The sequence below is a fragment of the Manacus vitellinus genome, unplaced genomic scaffold, assembly GCF_001715985.3.
Source record: "Manacus vitellinus isolate BGI_N305 unplaced genomic scaffold, ASM171598v3 scaffold_26_pilon, whole genome shotgun sequence".
Lineage (NCBI taxonomy): Eukaryota > Metazoa > Chordata > Aves > Passeriformes > Pipridae > Manacus > Manacus vitellinus.
The window spans coordinates 8,193,124-8,213,049 of NW_021939960.1; the positions used below are offsets into that span (position 1 = coordinate 8,193,124).

The following is a 19,926-nucleotide window of genomic DNA, read 5'->3' on the forward strand; positions in this document are numbered from 1 at the left end:
GGCAGGAGCTCCCCCCTCGCACAGCTGGAGGTGAAGGGTCCCGATCCCACCTGTGCGGATCAAGCCCCCCCGCCCTGAGGTGCCCTTACCATGAAACCCCCGATTCCTGCCCTGGAGCGCTTTTATTTCCCTTTAGCTGACGGTGTTTGACTTCAAAGTGATCGCTTAACCACGCACTTGCTCAGAGGCAGCTGCCTCTTAAGAGTCTCTGCCTTGAGGTTCCCTTTATCTGTGTTTGAACAGGGCAGTTGTTGCAATGGCATGTGAGTCAGCTGGAGCACTTGGTGCCAGTGCTTCCTGCAAAGCTTCTCTGCCTTGTGTGTGCAAATCCAGCAACTGAAAACGCAACAAGTGTGGGCTTCTGCAGGTGCTGGTGTTGCTTTGATTCTCAGCTTTGTGGTTTTTTGCTGGGCAGCTCACGTATCTGGTCTGTGAGATGACAAAGCACTGTTTGATGGGTGCCACTACATAAGGCTGTTGCTGGATAAGGCTGAAATTAGGATAAGAAGAGGAATTATGTGCCTTTAGGATGCTCTGCACTCAGTTCAGCCAATAGAGACCCCACGGTGCTTTTGTAGGGATTGGGAACAAGGAGGGGAGACTGGCCTGTGCATTCTTTCTTAAAAATACCTGCTCTATGTATTTGTATGAAGTTCACTTCATTTTCTGTGGGTCTTACATTTACTGCAAGGGGTGTTCAAAGTCTTCCTCAGCTCCCCTTTGAGCAGACAAAGTTGTCAAGTGAGAGCTGAGTTTGCAGCAGGTGCTGGACGCTGTGTGCAGACACAGAGCTTCAGCCCTTTGGAAGATAATCCCTCCCTCGTGTGCATTTGAAAACTTGATCTTGAGCCATTTTCATGGTCTCTCTCGAATCTGTGATTTTTCCTGGGGTTGCCCAAATGTGAGAGTTCCTGATGAAAGAGCAACGTCATTTATTTGTCTGGGGTTGGGAAGGACTCGCGCTGTGGAATGAGAGGCTTTTGGGAATGACCTCTTTGTTAATGAATTCCTGGCATTTTTTTGCAGGAGCAGGATGTATACACTGCTGTCAGGGCTCTATAAATACATGTTCCAGAGGGATGAGTACTGTGTCCTGATCCTGGGTTTGGACAATGCTGGTAAAACTGTAAGTGCTGTTTATCACCCTGTGGAGGGCACACACAATCCTAAACAGCCTCCAGAGATAAATCTTCCATCACAGGTCAATCTTTCTTCAGCTGTATCATGAGTTATTTTAGTGCTGTCACACCGAACAATCAACTTTCCCCCAGTACTTAAATTTAGCACAGGCTTTCAGGGATGTGGCTGAGGCTTTGGTAATCCCATAATCACCTATGATCCCTTCTTTCCTTGCTAAAATATGGAGCAAGGAGAGTGGTTTGTCCAGAATTAGGTAGGACAGTATCTGCTCTAGCAGGATTCTGCAGAAATTAAAAGGCAGGTTTGGGGTAGGATTGTCTCAGCAAGTAAAATATTTGGCAGTAAATACTTTGTCTCATTCCTTTTCAGACCTTCCTTGAACAAACTAAAACCCGGTTTAACAAGAACTACAAAGGGATGAGTTTGTCCAAAATCACAACCACTGTAGGCTTAAACAGTAAGTAAATCCATCTGGAATTTAGTTGGTACCATTGATGTTGGCAAAACTCGGCTGATGTTCTGGGATCTTGGCGGGCAGGAGGAACTGCAGTCACTTTGGGACAAGGTTAGAGATGTGGGTTTATTTTATTTTAATTTATTTTATTTATGCAACTTGTCCAGAGAAGCTGTGGCTGCCCCATCCCTGGAAGTGTTCAAGGTCAGGTTGGAAAGGGTTGGGAGCAACCTGGTCTAGTGGAAGGTGTCTTTGCCCCTGGCAGAGGTTGGAACTGGATGAGTTTTAATGTCCCTTCCAACCCAAACCATTCTGTGTTTTATTTTAGACGTGGTTTTGTCTGTTTTAGAACTGAACCAGTACTATCATTTGGTAATCACACAGACTTATTTGTAACCCCAGTATTTAGCATCAACACTTTTTCAGAGATTCAACTATGTCTGTGCAAGATGAGCCAAGATAATACTTAATACTTGCATTATTGTTTACAGACAGCAATTACCAACCCATATCTGGGGCTTGTGCCATAGAGATAAGCTTTGGGGGACACAGGTGAGCTTTCTCACCTGATATATTGAGCAAACAGAACAGGCAGCACATTCTGTTTGCCTCCATTCTCTCCCAGAGACACACCCTGGAAACAGCTGGCTCTAACTGGCTGATCTCTTCCGTGTGTACCAAAATTTTACCAAATTGAAATAGAATCTGGAAGAGGAACAAATGGTGGCAGTGGATGGACACCGAGCTCTGTGTTCTCCTTGCAGTACTACGCTGAATCTCACGGTGTGATCTACGTTATTGACTCCACGGATGAGGAGAGGCTCTCAGAGTCTAAAAGAGCTTTTGGTGAGTACAGTGTGAAGAAAATTGACCCAAAAGGTTGTATCAAATGAAACTGTAATGCAAGAAGGAGCCTCTGGCTTCATCCCTCTGTCCAGATAGTCTGTGCCATGCGTCTGTACAACTTCAGAACTGGCTGAACCTCTGGTTTTATTTCTGTGCTTTGTAGAGAAGATGATTACCAGCGAAGCTCTGGAAGGGGTTCCCATTCTGGTGTTGGCCAACAAGCAGGATGTAGAGGTAAGATTCTTGCAGATTTTCATAAATGAGCAAATAAGCCTTGGAAAGGTGAGCTCTGCATTCACGTTAAATTTGTACTGCGTTCCTGGGCTGATCCTGTGGGATTTTGCTGCCATGGGAAATACTTGCTTTGAATTTAGTTGTTTTTTTTTTCCAGTGACACAAATGAGCTTCCTACAGGCACATAGTTCTGAACTCTTTATGTAAACAGAACAAACTGCATAGCTATGGTTGGTCTTTCTCATACCATGACTGGGTATATTGATACTGTTTTTTCCTGTTTATTCAGAAAAAAAAAATAAATGTTTAGTGCACTTTGTTTATGCTGCTCTTTTAAAACCCAGGAACAGCACAACAAATATATGTGAGGCATTATCATCCTTCTCCCACAACTTGATAAGATCTGTTCAATGAAACATTTGTTTGTCCTAAGGCATTCCATCTATGTCAGCAGGGAATGACGAGGAATGCTCTTCTCTGGTAACATAATTTAAATTCTTTCCAGCATATCCAAAACTGCAAAGGTCTTGGTTTGGATTTGCAATATGATTTAAATTATTTCCAGCACATCCGAACTGCAAAGGTCATGGTTTGGATTTGCCACGTTTGTGGGTGGTACAGTGTTTAGGTGACCCATCCAGGGCCATCTTCCTCTCCTCTGGAATGGAAAAAAGGCAAGAGAGTGCCTAAAGTGGTCATGGTGTTTTCCGTGTGTTCCTCCTGCTTCCCCCTGCGGTGTACCTGGAATTCCATGACTGCAGCTCCAGTGATTCATCTCTAGATGGAGCCAGAGGCTTCCAATAGGATTTGGAGCACCAACCCTGGCAGTTGGGATCAGTGTCTGTTCCAAAGTATGCAAATACTTCTCACCTTCTTCCCCTGGACTTTACAGTTGTCCAAGTGATTGCACTTGTGGGAAGTACTTGAGACTTCCACAGAAATCACTTTGGCTTTACAGGAGGATTTGGTTACACTTCACATGTACAACACAACAGATTGAGTTTTGGATGATCATGAGATTGTCTAAGGGAATATCTAGTCGTGGAATTAAGAGAAATGTAGTTCCATGCAAAACACAGCATGAGGTTGAGACAGAACTCCTGATCTGTGGTCCTGACTTCGCTGTGGTCTCTGGGATGTGGGAAAATTGTCTTTTCTGTGTGGAAACCAGAATATTAACTCTCATATTTCCATGCAACACTAGAGCTGTGCTGCAGGGAGCAGCTTGCACTCTTGCCTTTAGAGCTGGAAAGCTGTTCCCATTTTCCTTGATTATCATTGATTGAGATTTTTCTGCTCTGGATCTCCAGACATGTAACTGTAGTAGGGAATTCTCACCAGCATTCTTCTATCCTGGACCACGATAAGGGAAGATGAGTGGTATGTTAATCTTGCTGGGATTTGCAGGTGAATGATAATTCTGGATGATGACTTATAGAGAGACCAGCAAATACATCAGAAGTAGAACATCTGACATACTTGGGGTTTTTTGTGAAGTTTACATACCTCCCAGTAAGATAACAAAAGTTCTGACTCAATACTTGAATTTGCATGAGGTGTAAGAATTCTGCTGTGAACAGGCACCACTACCCCAAGGTTCATTGTACCCTCTCAGCACTGCCAATCACAAGTGGTATTTGGTCATATCAGGGGATGAAATACATTCACAGACTGCAAAATACCAGTTCAGACTCTTTATGGAATAGGCTGTTCACATTCCTGTTGTTTCTCTTTTAGTTCCATTCTGGTGATTGATAACTCTTGAGATGTCTGAAGAGGCTGCACTTGAGGTTTTATCCTGTAAGGTTTTATCCTGACAGGAGACCAAGCAGCAGCATTGTCTTTGGTGAATGGATAGACTCTACCCTTTTTTGGCTAAAACTTGCCTTGCTGCTTGATAGATTTTTAGGTGAGCAATTGATGAGTCTTAATTTGGGTAATGCTGTTCTGAACCCAGTTGATAAAAAGAATTTGCTTTAGTCCTGGCTGTATTATACTTTGAGGGGCCTTCATGAAAAGATGTTTTACAGTGTTATTTTGGGGAAGTTGAGATGGAAATATGGTTTGTCATGTGTTGTGTGAGGTTCCTCCAAACCAGCTCCTGAAAGGTCACTGTGGATTGTGTTATTGTAACGGGCACTGTTGATGTGGTCACAGGTCAAGCTTTTGAGTTATGTGGTTTCAGCTGAGAAACAAAACACATCTGTAAATAAATATTTTGTAATGTGTCTGGGGAGGTCTCTCTTGGGAGACAAGAGGAACTTGGAAGCCACAGCTGACATTTTCCCCTGAGCATGAGAAGCTCAGGTGCCCTTTGCTGGAGTGACAGATAATCTGCCTCATCCTCTGCTGTAAGATGAGATTCCAGTTTGTGGCTTCCCCTCAAAGACTAAAACAAGGCTTATCCACATTGGTGTTGTCCCTCTGCTGTGCTGCTCTACTGCATCTAGAGGGGAAAAAGTTATTCCACAGCACAGGAGTGGTGTTGTGATGCAGTGGCACCCTGCTGCAACAATGTGAAAGGTGCAAAATCTCCTCAGGAGCAAAACTCTGATGCAAGTTTCCATGGAGAGAGCCATGGCTGGACAGTTCTGTGGGAAGTGGGGCAGGCCATGGTTACACCAGAGGGTGGGAAAGGGAAGTGATGACAGTGGATTATACTGGGAGGAAAAAATGGCTATAATTGTAAGCTGCACTGGGAAAAGCAGACTCTCAAAGGATGGGTGAGCTGAAGGATGTGGGTTCTCTGTGCTCCTGGGTGTGTGCAGGTGTGCTGGTCTGCCAGCTGGTTTGGGGATGTTCGTTGCCTGATTGCTTTGCCTGTGCAAGTAGAAATCAAGGACAGTCTGACTACTGTCTATTGTTATTTCCTACCTTGAACACTTTCATATTTATTTTAGAAATACTTTAAAATGTGTGATCATTCAGAAAAGGGGAAGTTGTTATACAATGATGTTAAACAAACTATATTTCAAAAAACATTTGCTCAATTTCAGCTGCCTTGAGAGTTAGTCTTCCTGCTGCTAAGTTCTCATTGACTGAAAAGAAACAAAGATATAAAAAATAGTTCAAATTACTGACATGCAGCTCTTCCACCTTCCCATTTGTTGGGTAATTGATTTGTCCAGAGCTGTGGCTTAAACCAGGAGGCACTTTCAAAAAACATTTGCCTCACTGGACAGCTGCCTTGAGACCAGTCTGAAAGCTGCATGCTAAGTTCTCAAACCCAGACTGGTTGGGAGAAACTGATTGTAGTCTCTTGCCCACTGAGATGCAGCTGGTATGAATCACCTTAATCCATTTGACTCAATTGATTTGTCTAGTCAGCTGTGGCTTAAGTTTTTTTAAAATTAGGCACTTTTTCCTGTGACCTGCCTTTCTTACTGGACAGTGAATGCCATACCAGACTAAAGCAGCATGTTTTACAAACCCATAGAGAATGGTTGGTTGGTTGTTGTCTCTTGCCCATCTTCCAGACCTGCTGGTATGAATCCCAAATCCAGTCTGACTCCCTCTAAAGTCAGTATTTGGGTTTTTTTAAAATTAGCTATTTTTCCTGTGAGTGACAGTTCATTCATATGAACTGAGCCTTTTTCACTTGGCAGAAATCCTGAACTAAATTGTTAGGAATTTGGTGCAGTGATGTCAGTAACATTTTTGGATATGGTTTCCAGGTCATTCATTGAAAGGGCAAGTTTGAAATGCAACTTGAGGTCATAAGAAAGTACAGTCATCAAAAGTTGCACAACCGATGGAGTCGAGGACAGTGGATGAACTGGGTGTAGTTAAACTCCTCTCAAGGCATTTCTTAAGAACCCTTCTTATTTATAAGCAATGAAACCTGCTTACTTGTTGAATGGTTATCTCCATGGAAGTTTCTTGTATTTAATTTCTCCAGAACCAGTGATTTGCAAAATAAATGGCTGGTATCATTAAATTTCCATATTTCTGTTCTCTCAGGGTTCACATCTGCTTGGCCGATCCTCAGGACCCACAAGAGTCCAATTTGGCATTTGTGTAAATTTGTAAACTTGTCCAGAGCATGTATTTGGGCCTCATGGATGGGTCAAAGCACATATTTGAGCCATGTTGAAGGTACAGAATGTCCTTGCAGAGAGAGGAGGAAAGGTGGGCTCGTGGCCAGCTGAAATGGCTCATCCAGGACTTCTGAGGAAAAAGCAAGCACTGAGATCAGGGAAGGATCTAGAGGCTGGTGATTTCTCTTGTAGCTGCTTTGTGTGCTCAGGGAGGTGCAGGTCCAGACTTCACTAGGGCAGGTTTGCTTTTGTTGTGTTTGTAGCTCTAAGAATCAGATTTTTGTGATAACGCTGCGATTTGTGTCAGTAATGCACTTGTTAATCCTGGGGTTTATGATTTGTGTTGTAAAACCACTTCCCAGCAGCCTTCTGGCAGCCTCACAGAAGTTCAAGACCTGCAGAGGGTCAAGAGCACAGTGATATCAGGCATCAGAAAACATGCTGCATTCAGTGGTGCCAGCGTTCCTCTGAATGCAGACAGACAAGGAATGTCTGACAAGGAATGTGCTGAGAACTTGAAAAAAATCACATCCAAGCCATTTTGTGAGAGTGCCCAGGCTGCTGGCAAAGAGTCCACTGGGCTTGCAACAGGTCCAGTGTTTCAAAAGCCTTTGTAAATAGTAAATCTCTTGTAGTGTCCTGGTGGACAGAAGCTGTGTGTGATGATGGGGTGGGTTGGAAGGAGTATCCTGAGGGAGTGCAGATTGTACTCATTTTCAGGACTGTTTGCTTAGAAGTGCACAAATGTGTGCACAAATGTGCAAACAGCATTCTCTTTAGTGAAAAAAGGAATATGTTAATTTTTTTGGAATGTAAAGAGGTGAATTTGCTGTGTTGGTGGGTGAGGGGGTTTAACCTCCCAGCATTGCCATTCTGACCGAAGCAGGACTGCAGACACGGTAGGATTTGTTGTGGAAGAAGGTCACCATCTCTTGCAGCACAGAAAGCAAGCTCTTCTTTGGTTCCCTTTGCAGAGTTGTCTGTCAATACCTGACATCAAGACAGCATTTAGTGACTGCATTAACAAAATTGGGAAGAGAGACTGCCTGACTCAAGCCTGCTCAGCCTTGACTGGGTGAGTACGAGAATGGATGGAGTTTTGGTTGACTGAGCAGGTGTGGGGTGTCACACACAGAGCAGCATTATTGGATTTACTAACCCCTGAAAGGGAGCTGGGCTTCCTCCCAGCACTGACTTGTGTGTGAACCCTGGACATGCACCAGGTCAGTAACTTCATCAGTCAATCCTGCCTATGAAACCGCATGGAAATGTACTGCTGGCTGAGAGCAACGGGACTTCTCCACACACAGTAATCCTTGCAGATGCTGGCTTGCTGCAGCTCCTGGCTTTTAAGTTAAGGAGTCAGTTGAAAATGCAGCTGTTGATGCCACTTGCCAGAGAAATGAGGGGTGCTCTGCTGCTGCTGCCATAATTACGCTCCTGCTTTCATATTCTTTGGTGTGCAGATGAGCTTTGTGATGTGGGTAATGTAACAGCCTCCAAGAGAGTTCTTACAAAGGGACGCCCGTTGGTTTAAAATTTGATGAGTAAAACAGGCCAAAGTCTGGCTGTACACAGCTGCACCCCACGACCTTGACCAACCCACTGGATTCCTGACATCTCAGCGTCACTACTGCTCCTCGAATCTTGCAATACTTTGGTTACACTTTCAGTTCTTTGAGTGAAAAGTGCTATTTGTTGCAAGTTGAAAGTTCCGTTCCAGATGGCAGAAACACTCCTGGCTGAATTTCTGCCTGTGCTAAATCCAGAGCTTTGAGATTTCTTCTAAATCTAGCAAGAAATCTGTGTTATCATACAAGCAACTGCAAAAAAAAACCTCTTAAAAAACCTCTTAAACCATGAAAAAAATCTGTTGTCTGCATTGCTACAAAAAACACATGCCATTAAGCAGCTGAGTGACCAGAAGAACAGTGGTTAAGCATTGACTGGAAGAGAAGTATTAGGTGAAAAGCAACCTTTTAAAACACTTCAAGTTTTGGTCTGTGTGGAATTTCCTTTCAAAATTCCAGTTTGAGCTTGCACTAAAACAATTAATAACTTGTGGAAGTCCTGGCTGGGGAGCTGTGCAGACCAGTGAGGTGGTGACTTGCTTGGCAGCCCCAGCACAGACAGTTAACAGAAAGATGGAACCGCGATTGGAAGATCTGATGCAACCGATGTGAGGTTTGTGGCAAAATAACCTCAAACCAGCTGTCAGGTTTGTTTGATGCTTGTTCGTCCCAAGGTTTCCACAGAGTCGGTGACTAAATTGGATGTAGACATGTACAGACACCGGAAAAATAAAGGATGGAGTTTATATGCTGAGTTAGAAGAAATCAGATCCCTATTGTGTGCCTGTATGAGAAATAACACAGTAATGGCAATAAATAACTGCAGGGCAGAGCCCTTCCCTTTCTCTTGTAAGGGCTCAGGGCCTGCCTGAACCATGTTTCTGTTCTTGTTTGCTACTTGTTGATTTATTTTAAAACCTTATCTGCTTATCTTACTTCCTTAGCAAAGGGGTGAACGAAGGAATCGAATGGATGGTGAAGTGCGTGGTGAGGAATATCCACCGGCCCCCAAGAAAGAAGGACATCACGTAAGGAATTCCACGTCAGCCAAGGAGCAGACAGTCTTTTTCCACACAGTTTTGTGTTCCCTTTAAAGAAGGTGATCCACTGGATTCCTATTACGCCTGATTCTTCCCTAAGTTTGGAGACAAATATTCTCTTTCTGTGTCTAAAAAACTTGAGCCAAGGATTCCAACTGGGTGGGGGGTGGGAATCTCTTACATTAAGCGTTAAGTCTTTGGCTTGAGAGCATCCTATGTAGCAACCTACACATTGTTGCAGATGCAAAGGACTTAATTTTCTACTGTTTTACTTTGTGATTCCTGATTTGTTAGTCTAACAGGCTGGAGGCCAGTGACATGAAGGAACTCCTGAAGGAACTGTGTAGGTGAATGTGGGAGGGGAGGAGCAGCCTGGGGAATGGCTGTCCCTCCTAACTGAGAAGATCCCTTGCTGCTCCAGCCCCGTGGAGTCTGCAGGGTGTCACTGGCCCTGTTATGCTGCTGTTTGTGTAGTGGGGAGAAACAGTGTTGATTAGAACGTGATTTTCAGTCAGCATGAGGACTTGTAACTTTGACCTGTGGTAAATTCAGACATGGAAGCCAGCAACTGCACAATGGTCATAGGATCATGGAATTGTTAAGGTTGGAAAAGACCTCGAAGACCATCAAATCCAACTGCATGGTTGTACGCTGGTTGAAATGGGTATTCCTGCCAGGACATGGACTCCAAAAGCACTGCCCTGCTCTGACTGCCAATCTCTTTGTTCATTCTCTTTAATCCTAAGAGTAATTGGGATCTTCTGTAACTGGAATGAATCGAGGCCCTCTCTGTGATCCTTCTTGGCCAAAAGCAGAACCTCTAGGCAGGGAGAAATCAGTATGCAATAAAGCTTCCTATTTCTTTGAACTTCTCTGGCTGAAACAAGTGATGTTTGGGAATAGCAGAACTTAGCCCTCTAGTTTTTTGAAATGTAAGAAAGAACAGACAGGCACCACTCAAAGTCAAACAGTGCTCAGTTCTTACCTCACCTACTCAGCTAGATCTGCTGATGTATCACTAACATTTCCCTGAGTATCTCATTTTACATGAATTCGATGGTGGTTTGGCAGTGGGTTTGTCAGTTGTTCCTGACCTGGTTTAGTTACTCCTGGTGCTGTTTGCTCACAAAATGAAGGGGCCATTAATCAAGCTGTACTTGAGCATGTCAGCAGTATTTGTTTAAAGTCTGTGGGTTGGTGTGTGTCAAAGAACTTTCTGCTGGGTTTTTCGCGTGCAACTCACTGCAGATTTTTTTTGGAGAGACAGCATTCATTCACTCACATTTAGGTCAAAGGAGCAGTTGGGCTGTGTTGTTAAACACATGAAGTCAGTGGAAATAGTTGCAAACTGGGAAGCAGAATCTTGCTTTTCCTTGCTTAAGTAAGGCTCTTGCAGACCAACTGACCCGGTCAGGTGTCTTGGTGTGCCCTGCGAATGTGGAGGATCCCTTGGAAATCACTCACCCACTGTGGGAAGTGGCACTTTCTCTGGCTGCTGCATGTAATGTAGCGCCGAGATTTTCAAGAGTACAAAATTTTGGAGACCCAGTGGCCACTGATCATCAGGGAAATCTCTCTCACTGGGCTGCCTTGGAAAACCTGACTGTTTTCCAGGTGACTTTGTGGCCCTGGCTGCTTTGGTTGATAGGGTTGGTACTGACAGTTAAGATGTAAAGCGGTAACTAGTGAACAAAAATACCTTGCTGAGAGACAAATTGCTTCAGTCAATTAGCTTGTGTTGTCAGTTAGTCTGTGTTGTGGGATACCAGGGGTTTTCCAAGCTTTCCACATACTCTTTTCAGATCTCTTGATCTCCCTATTCCCTGGGAGACCAGGAAGGAAAAAAACAGTTTCTAGACACAGATTGATTTGTTGCCCATATCATCAGGGGTCTTAAATTAAAACAAATGTTTTGAGCTCAGGATTCCAAGTTCTCAGGCATGGGAGAGCCTTTCTCCCACAGACATGCCTGAGCTGTGGTAGGTTTGTATGAACCATATATGGTAGGTATGTGATGGTCATAACAAACCAGGGAGGATTTCTCTGAAACCAGCAGTGAAAAGGTCACTCTAATTCACAGTTTCCAGAGCAGTATCCCAGCAGGTACCAGGTGGGACATTTTTTATATTTTGATCATAACTTTAGTAATTTATCCCGTTTTAGACTTACAGGAGCCACAGACTTTTTTAAAATGCTTAAGTGAAACCCCCCCCCCCAAGACCTTTACCAAAGCAAGGACATTTCTGAATAGTTCAAATTAAATCAAGTTTTCAGATTTTTGATACATTTGCATTGGACCTATTTTGCCCGTGCCAGCTCACAGCAACGTGCTTCTCTGAAGAGCTGCTTTGTCTTCCCAAGGTGAAACATCCACTCAGTAATCCCTGTTATCATGCTGTACGTGAGATAAAGGTAAGTGTCTAATAAGCTCGGCAGTGATTCCTCTTGCCATATTTGAGCATTGGCAGATGGTTACATTTCTCTCACCCATCTGGAATTTCCTACGCAAAGATTTATGGTCCGGGAGCAGCGGGAGGCAAGAGCTAAAAAAACACTTCTAAGGCTTTTAGAATCCCAGTGAATCTGCAAATCCCAGTGCTGTCTGTGTGCTGGCAATCCCATCTTCGTTTGAAACTCTGAGAAGACACAGAGTAACTGAGTTACAGCATTTTGGCTGGTACAACCTAATCCCGTCCCGTCCTCACACGAGGCAGCAGTGACATGGGGCCTGACATCTGGGGGGTGCTGATGTCAGAGCTTATCCCACTTCCCAGGACATCCTGTCCCACAGAACCAGGGGAAAAATACCAGGACAAGTCAGACACAGCTTCATGTTAAGTCCAACATCCTAGTCCGGGCTCTGGTCAGTAACATCTGGTGAAGGTGAAGCAAACAGGCTGTTTGGGGACTGTGCCCTGGCCATCCTTCCTACTCTGCTGAACTTAAATCAGCCCATCATAAAGAAGTGGACCTAATATGCAGTGCTGCAGGGTGGCTTTGTTCCTAATTGAGCTATTTTTAGTCTTTTCTTCGTTAAGATCCTAATTCTATTCTGCTGACACATCCAGCACATCCATCGGTTTGTTTAGGGAAGGGATCTGCTGTTACACATACAGATCACAATCTCGAGCGAGTCTCCTCAGCAATGATGTTTTAGCTGAGCATGAGCCTGTTGGGTTAGTCATGATTTCCAGAAGTGCTCGTGATTCACTGACTGAGATACCAGTGCACATTTGGAAAATGTAAGGTTGCAGCATTCCTCAGCTAAAAACCTGCATTAAAGTATTCAAAGGACTCTGAATTGATGTAGGCATTTCACTGTATTTTGGAATAGTATCCTGGGATGTCTCTGCTGGCAAGTGGTATTAATTCAAGGAGAGAACTTCTAGAGAGGTCTGCTAAGGAAGGTAATGAGTGGTACTGTCACTGCTCTTGGCAATTATCCCTTCAAATTAAAAAAATCTGATTAATGTGGATGGTAATTCCTGGCAGCCACAGCCAGCAGTATCAACACGTGGAGGACATGAAACATCAGGGCTCTGCATCTGGCTCTGCTGCTAGTCTTCACCTTTCACCCAGAGCAGCACCACAAGCTGAGTTGCCTTCAGCCTTGGGGCTGCCTTCAGCCTTGGGGTTGTTTTCAAACTCCTGAGTATTTGTCTGTAGGTTTCCCAAAAGCAATTCAGACAATCAAGAAAGAGAGAATGAACTGACCCCGCCATGCAGACAGTTTCTAGGTCAGGTGCCCTCTCAAAATTCCCTTCTGGTACAGATTTCTATTCAAATGTGTCTGAAATCTCTCTCCAGGGAGATAAGAGGCAATGGGGAGGTGGGAAGAGCCATTGCCCTCTGCTGAGCTCTTATCAGGACCAATGATGTCAGAGAAACTAGAACAGGTGCTTTTTCACAATGGAATTTTACACCCATTGGAAATCCCATGTAAAACATTCCTGGTGGATAACACAGAGATTTTTTTCTGGACTTTGTTGTTTCCTGTAGCATTGCCCTTGGGTTTTGTTCCTTGTGCTTCTGAAATCCCTTAAGAGTTGTTTTTCTGCTCCTCTGGTAAAACCAGCTTTTGTGAAAACTCCTGGGGGCTTTCCATTAGTTTCGTTACATGCACTTTGCCCTTTTTTATTCCCAAACCACCTTCCCAAGGCTCTAGTCCCAGCTGTCAGTAGTGTCTGCTCTTGTACAACTTCGTCTGCACAACTTACGTCTGATCACAAGCCTTCACTCCTGACAACCATTACCTCAGAAGGGAGTGATGCTTAAAATTCCTGGTAAAGCAACAAGTTGGTACTGAAAAGAATCAGACTTCATGGAAAATGACAGAGATCTGGCACAGAAAACATGGATGGCACAATATGCAACATTACTAGGGAAAAAATTAGCTAAAGTTTTTCCATAACCTAGGAGCTTGTTAAGTGGAAACAAGGAGAGGAGAAACATTGGTAGTTTACACTGTGCTGGAATTCTGCCTGACATTTGTTTTTAAACATGTACAATCACTTTCTGGAGGCAGGAATCTCCTCATTCCTTCTCGGTTGCACTCTACTTACAGCTGCTGATGGCAAATGAGTTTCAACATTTCCATGTTGTCATTAGTGTCCTCTTGAATACCCCATTGCTCACATGCTTTTTTAAGGATGTCCTTGCACAGTCTCACCTTTCCTATGTGTTACCTGGTGTACTTGCCTTGAGACAAAATCCTTGCTGGACCAGTACTTTACTAACACTACTAACTCATGAGTAGTAACTTCTTTCTGTGTTCAGGCCATCTTGTCTAGGCTGTGCTTTTGCCAAGAAAGTTTGGACCAGATGATCCAGGAGGTGCCTTCCAATCTGGGATTCTGTGATTATATGGTTCTCCATCCTTTGAAGTGTACATCCTTCAGCTGAATGCATTTCAGGCTGAACATTTGGAGGAACTAATCCAAGCCTCTGACCCAGTGCAGCCTTAAGCCATCTGTATTCAGTACAGATGGCCTCAGAACTGCTCTGAGGGTAAACTAAATTCAGTGTGAAATTAAGCGTGTCTTTAAGTGCTTTCCTGAAACAGAAACCTCTGGAGTTGTTTCTGTTGTGTTCCAGTTCAGGTCATAGCCAGGAACTCCTCTGCCAGTTCTCAGAAGTCAAAGAACCTGATACTGTCTCATTGGAGATTTCCTTCAGAATTTTTTTTTCTTTTTTGATTTATGCTCCCACAAAGAGTAAAAGGGTTCCACAAGGCATTCATAAGGAGGAATAAGGAATTTGTTGTTCCCAGAAGCTGGTATATTATGAACAGCACCTCCTGTAACAGTAACAGGCAAAGGAATGCAGGGTCATTTTGTAGAATCGTAAAATATCTTGAGTTGGAAGGAATCCACAAAGATCACCAAGTCCTACTCCATGCTGAGCTTGTGCTGGGTTTTGTGACCAAAGCCCTTCAGATGGGCTCTTCTGCCAGGGGAACAAGAGGACCTGGGGGATATGGAGGGGTGTCCTGCCCTGTTGAAAGATTTTGCTCCTCTGACACAAACAAGGCTTGTTTCTACATGAAATATTTGTGGTTACATGTCATAACCCCAGTATCAGCCACCATGCTGTGGCAGGGGACCTTTGCCCTGGATGGGACAGCAGTGGGGTGAAGGCAGCTGTGGCTTCCTGGAGAAGGACAACAGCTGAACCAAAACCAACTGATCCCACGCAGCGAGGATTAAGATCTCCCAGGTCTGCACCCACGTCCTCAGGGTGGTGGAAATTTTGACAGCTCATCTCCATGCCATGAGAAGGGGCAGGATCATGAGATAGCTCACACCACAGGCTATGAAAGACTAGTAACTGTCTCGTGAGTGCATCTGGTGTATCAAAGGGGATCTCTGTAAACAAGAGGTGCTGAATCACAGGCAAGGTTGTTCCTCCCTGACGTGAGAGCAAACAACACATGAAACTGAGCAAAAGAAGAACTCGGGGTTGATCTTGTCAGAGCTAATTTGTCCTTTCGGATTCAGAGTCATGGAATGGGGAATGTACAGTCCTGTTATTACCCCCCGAGTTTCCCAGCTAAAGAATTCTAGTCTTAACTTACGGGAAGACCAAGTCTAATACATCACCTCCCAAGCTCCAGTATCACAGAAGGAAGCAGAGGCAGAAATGAAAACCAGCAGCAGGAAATCTGTGTGATCTGACTGAGGCTGAATGGAGCAAGTCCCTGATGCCAGTCTGGACCCTCCAGACCTTTATCTGGTCCCTTATGCTTCCCAGGCAAAAACACCCTGAAGTCCACATGCCTGAGACTCAGCAGCACTGACTACCCAGTGCACATCCTTGCTGAGCTCATGTCTTCACAGCAATAGCTGGGAAGTCATCATTCCCTGTGTTTCCATAGGAAAATGATCGAGTCTCCTGGCTCCACTCACATGTTACAGCTAAGCCACCACACTGCTGGAGCTCCTCTGTGTTCAGAGCACATGGGAGAGAACAGGATCCTGATGCACTGAGTGCTCAGTGCTCTTCCTGGGTGAGCAATGACAAAAGACACCAGGACCTCAGTGGGGACCTCAGTTCTCCCCACATCCTCATGGCACTGTGAGGTCTGGAATCCCCAATACTGCTTAGTCACTTAGTACAGCAGGTTTTCTGTCCTCCCTCCCTAGACGTTGTGTAATTGGAAAAAGCCTTTGTTTTCAAGGGCAAGGAAACAGTTGCTCAGGGAAGTCTCCTCTTGACTCATACAATAACATAGCAAGGGCTTGTGGTTCTAAGCAGCAAGGGTGTTGTGTACAGATATTGTAGCTGTGGCCAGGACTGTGTTACCCAGAAAACTCCTGTAAGTTAAAGGGCATCAGAAGGTTTACTAATATGTTCTGATTTTATTCAAGCTAAGGGCAGACAGTGCCCAGAACCTGAGCATTACAGTCTGAGTACCTTGGGAGCCAGGTCAGGGGAGCCAAAAAGTGTCTGATCTAATAGAATCAGAGAATATCCTGAGTTGGAAGGGACCCACAAGGATCATCAAGTCCAGCTCCTGGACCCGCACAGGACACCCCAACAATCCCAGCATGTACCTGAGAGCATTGTCCAAATGGCTGTTGAACTCTGGCAGCCCTGGGGCTGTGATCACTGCCCTGGGGAGCCTATTCGGTGCCCAACCATCCTTTGGGTCCTTTTCCTAATATCCAACCTAAACCTTCCCTGACACAGCTCCAGCCATTCCCTGTCTGTCACTGCTCACCAGAGAGCAGAGATCGGTGCTGCCCCTCTGTTTAAAATATGTATCTAAATAGAAGAAATGTGCAGCAGACGTGACTTTTTGCTGGATGAATCCCTGCAAGTGATATTTTAAGCCTCTCAATGCAAAACTAAGCTGTCCTGCAAAGGACAACTGGACTCCCAACACTTGTTTGGAAGCAAACGCTGGGAATAAGTGAAAATGACAGTGTTGTGCTCTGTAACTGCCAAAAGAAAACAGATCCAAAGTTTTGTTAAAAAAGACAATTTCATGTTGGTATTTCTTTAGCTACCTTTTAAAATTGTTGACTCAGTGATACAGGAATGTCTGAACAAGTCTGCTGAGTACTAAATATTCCCGAGTATTTGAATCTACTCGGGGTGATGGCGATGAAAGGTACTGTCATCTGTTCTTGCCTTACTCAGCAGCAGATACCAATAATTTGCTTTTTTTGAAACATGGTTACTCCAAAGACCTCCCAACACCATTTCATAGAAGATCATAGAAGACCATTAGTTCCAACTCCCTGCCATTTTACAGGGGGAAGGAAGGGCCCTTTGGGGATCAACACAGGCAGTGAGAGGAAGGGTGGGAGGTGACCCCCCCCAGCCCACGCTGCACCCCATGGCCAGACACATCTCTGAAGTGGAAACCCTTTGGTGACACTTGCAGAGTTTTTCATCGAGGTCTTCACAGTTTCATTAATTTATCAGTCAGATTCTTGTTTTGGTTAACCTGAGGCAAAAATTCACATTTCATTGAAAGAGACAGGAGGAGAAATGCTCAGGGGGCAGAGTTCCACCCAGCCCTGGCTGAATGCAGATCAGTGGTGTGAGCCACACTCAGCCCAAGAGCACCTGGTCCATGTTCTCACCTGGCCACTGACTTGTCACGGGGCTCCCTCACCTCTTGGTTTCCCTGTGTCCACCCGGACCCAGCTGGGACCCAGTCACCTGCTGTGCCTCCTCTTGCTCACTCTTGGAGACTCCCCACTCTCTGGACACTCCTTGAACACAGAAGGGAACAGAAGTTATAAATGCAGAAGGGGAAGAAATGAGGGCAGGGACTGACGTGAGACCCAGTGGGAGAAGAGCAGCTCCCAGCGTCCACGTTCTCTGTCCCACAGGTTGGGCTGCCCTGCACGCCTCAGCCATCCCTGCTCCTGCTCTAGGACAGGATGGATTTTCTCAGGATCACCTCTGCTTCTCCAACACAGTTGGCACTGTCCCCCTCCAGGAGTGGCACTGGGGAGTTCGGTCCCATCATTTGGTCACTGCAGAAGCAGCAGTGAGGGACAAGTCTCAGCAGGGACAGTTTGGACACACAACACAGGGGACTACAGCTGGAAGGGAAAATGCTACAGTCAGAAGGTTAGAAGTGTGCTTCAAAACAAGATAAAATCAACCCCTCTGGAATAGTGATGGGAGAATTTAAACAAGTTTGGTGTGTGGTAGCACTCCCTGAGTCCTCTCCCACAGTGTTGGGAGGGCTCAGCCCACTGACACCGCTGAGTGACACAGGAGGATGGGGACAAGGGGAAATCTGCAGGCAGGAGAGTGAATTTACTCATCTTGTGAAAAGGTGGCAACCCCAGGGCTGAGAGGGCTGCAGGCTGCATTGACAAGCTGGATTATGTGCTTGCATTGGTTCCATTCCTGCACACCTGAGAAAATCCCCGCCCTTGTTTTCCTCCAGCAATCCTGGCTCTACCTGCTTGTGAGGTCAAGGCGTGACCTCACCAGAGAAACTCCCGCTGACTCCTTCCACTCACGTTAATCATTCACCTAAACCCGTCCCAAGCCCTTGGAGCTGGACCAGCACTCGCGGCGCTCTCCTCTCACAAAAGAGGAACGTGTCCTGGCGGCTCCTGCGACGAGCAGGCCAGGAGCACGTCAGCTCCTGCTGCTGGTGCTCTGGGCTTTGAAGCATCACCGCCAACCTGAGTCACTGCCACACCTGGCTGTGGTGAGAGGTGGCCGAGGAGCCCACAGCACCAACCTAACCCACCTCAGCACTTTAAACCAACTAAATCATTTTGTGGGAGTTTATCCCATTTTAAGCATTTGACAGCCTGACGTGGAGAGCAGCATGGGCTTGGGCTTTCTATGTAGTGCTTGTAAGCATTTGGAAAATTATCTTCTGTGTACTAAATATCTGAGTCACCCCGGGAGAGCGCTGCATCCACTTTTAGATGTTACCATGTGCTGTCCTCAGCCACAGCTTATGAGTAAAGAGTCACTTAAACCATCAGGGAAACAGCTCACGATTCTGACTCTTCCTCTTCTCTCTCCGGGCTTTGGAAACCTCAGTGGAAACCAAAAGGGGTTTTCATCCTCTTAACTTCAATTAGCTGAAAAGGTGAAATATCTCATGATCAGCTCGAGGGTGGTTTGGGAATGCTTGCCTTGGTCGAGTGTCAGGTGGTGGGAGCAGATGTGGGAGGAGCTGGGACCGGTACCATGCAGTGCTCATCCTGGCTTTTCCAGCAAAGCCTGTTTCCTGGAGGCTGAGCAGAACTCACGTGCCGGGGTGTTTGGCCACTGTTATAATGGTCAGTATTTACCAGAACCTTCCCAGTCATCCTGTCTGTGAGAAAACTTCCTGGCGCAGAAATTCCAGCTAACTCAGCAATGAGGGGACTTAGGTCAGGGAGAGACCTGGGGAGAGGCTCCAAACCACCTCAGCATCAGGAGACACCCTGGCAGAGCAAGTCACACTGGTGGCATCAAGTCAGGGAGCTGCTGCTGGCCCAGGGCATCACCCCCTCCCCAACCCCTCAGTGCTGCATTGGCTGGGGGCAGCAGGGGCAACCTGGGAGTGCAGAGCTCTTTGACACGATCTGGGCCATCCCCAGTTAATTAATCACCCTCTCCTGCCCTGGCAAGCTGAGGTCTGTGGTTCCCACTGCAACCTGGCACAGCAAATGGGTGCCAGAGATTCATCATCCCCCTCCAAGGAGGAGTCAGACATGGTGGGCCCACACTTCGTGCTGGGAGGGCCATGAGGCTCAGCAAGGCATCTCTTCTCAGGAAGATGGGGAATAGCCGAGGCTCTCCTCTCCCTTCCACACCTACATGGGGTGTTTAACCCCTTGGAGTCAGAGCTGTGGGCCACGAACTTTGGCAAACCTCTGGGTGAGAGCAAGCCTGTCAAAGCATCTGCTACATCTGCTCTATCTGAAGGGACAAAGGGTCTGTGCAGACTGGTGTCCAGGTGGGACAGAGCACTCACGACGGTTGGTAAAACCCCCAAAATAATAAAAAAGACCCAAAACTTCCCTCCTCTGCACCAGCATTCAGCAGAAAAAAAAAACATTTCCTGGGCTCTTCTCCATGGCCACTCTGCTTCCACCTCTGCCAGTGCCTGATCAGATCCAGAGCCCTCGGCC

The 19,926-nt window shown here is 45.7% G+C and overlaps 1 protein-coding gene across 1 annotated transcript; it reads left to right on the forward strand.

Annotated features, from left to right (window-relative positions):
• The first annotated feature begins 1,029 nt into the window (after positions 1–1,029).
• ARFRP1 (ADP ribosylation factor related protein 1) lies at positions 1,030–10,190 on the forward strand. Its single transcript, XM_029960374.1, is given in 7 exon segments — positions 1,030–1,126; positions 1,510–1,596; positions 1,598–1,705; positions 2,359–2,440; positions 2,604–2,674; positions 7,686–7,786; positions 9,227–10,190. Coding segments are annotated over 7 exon segments (630 nt in total). The 5' UTR covers positions 1,030–1,033; the 3' UTR covers positions 9,315–10,190.
• Positions 10,191–19,926: the final 9,736 nt, after the last annotated feature.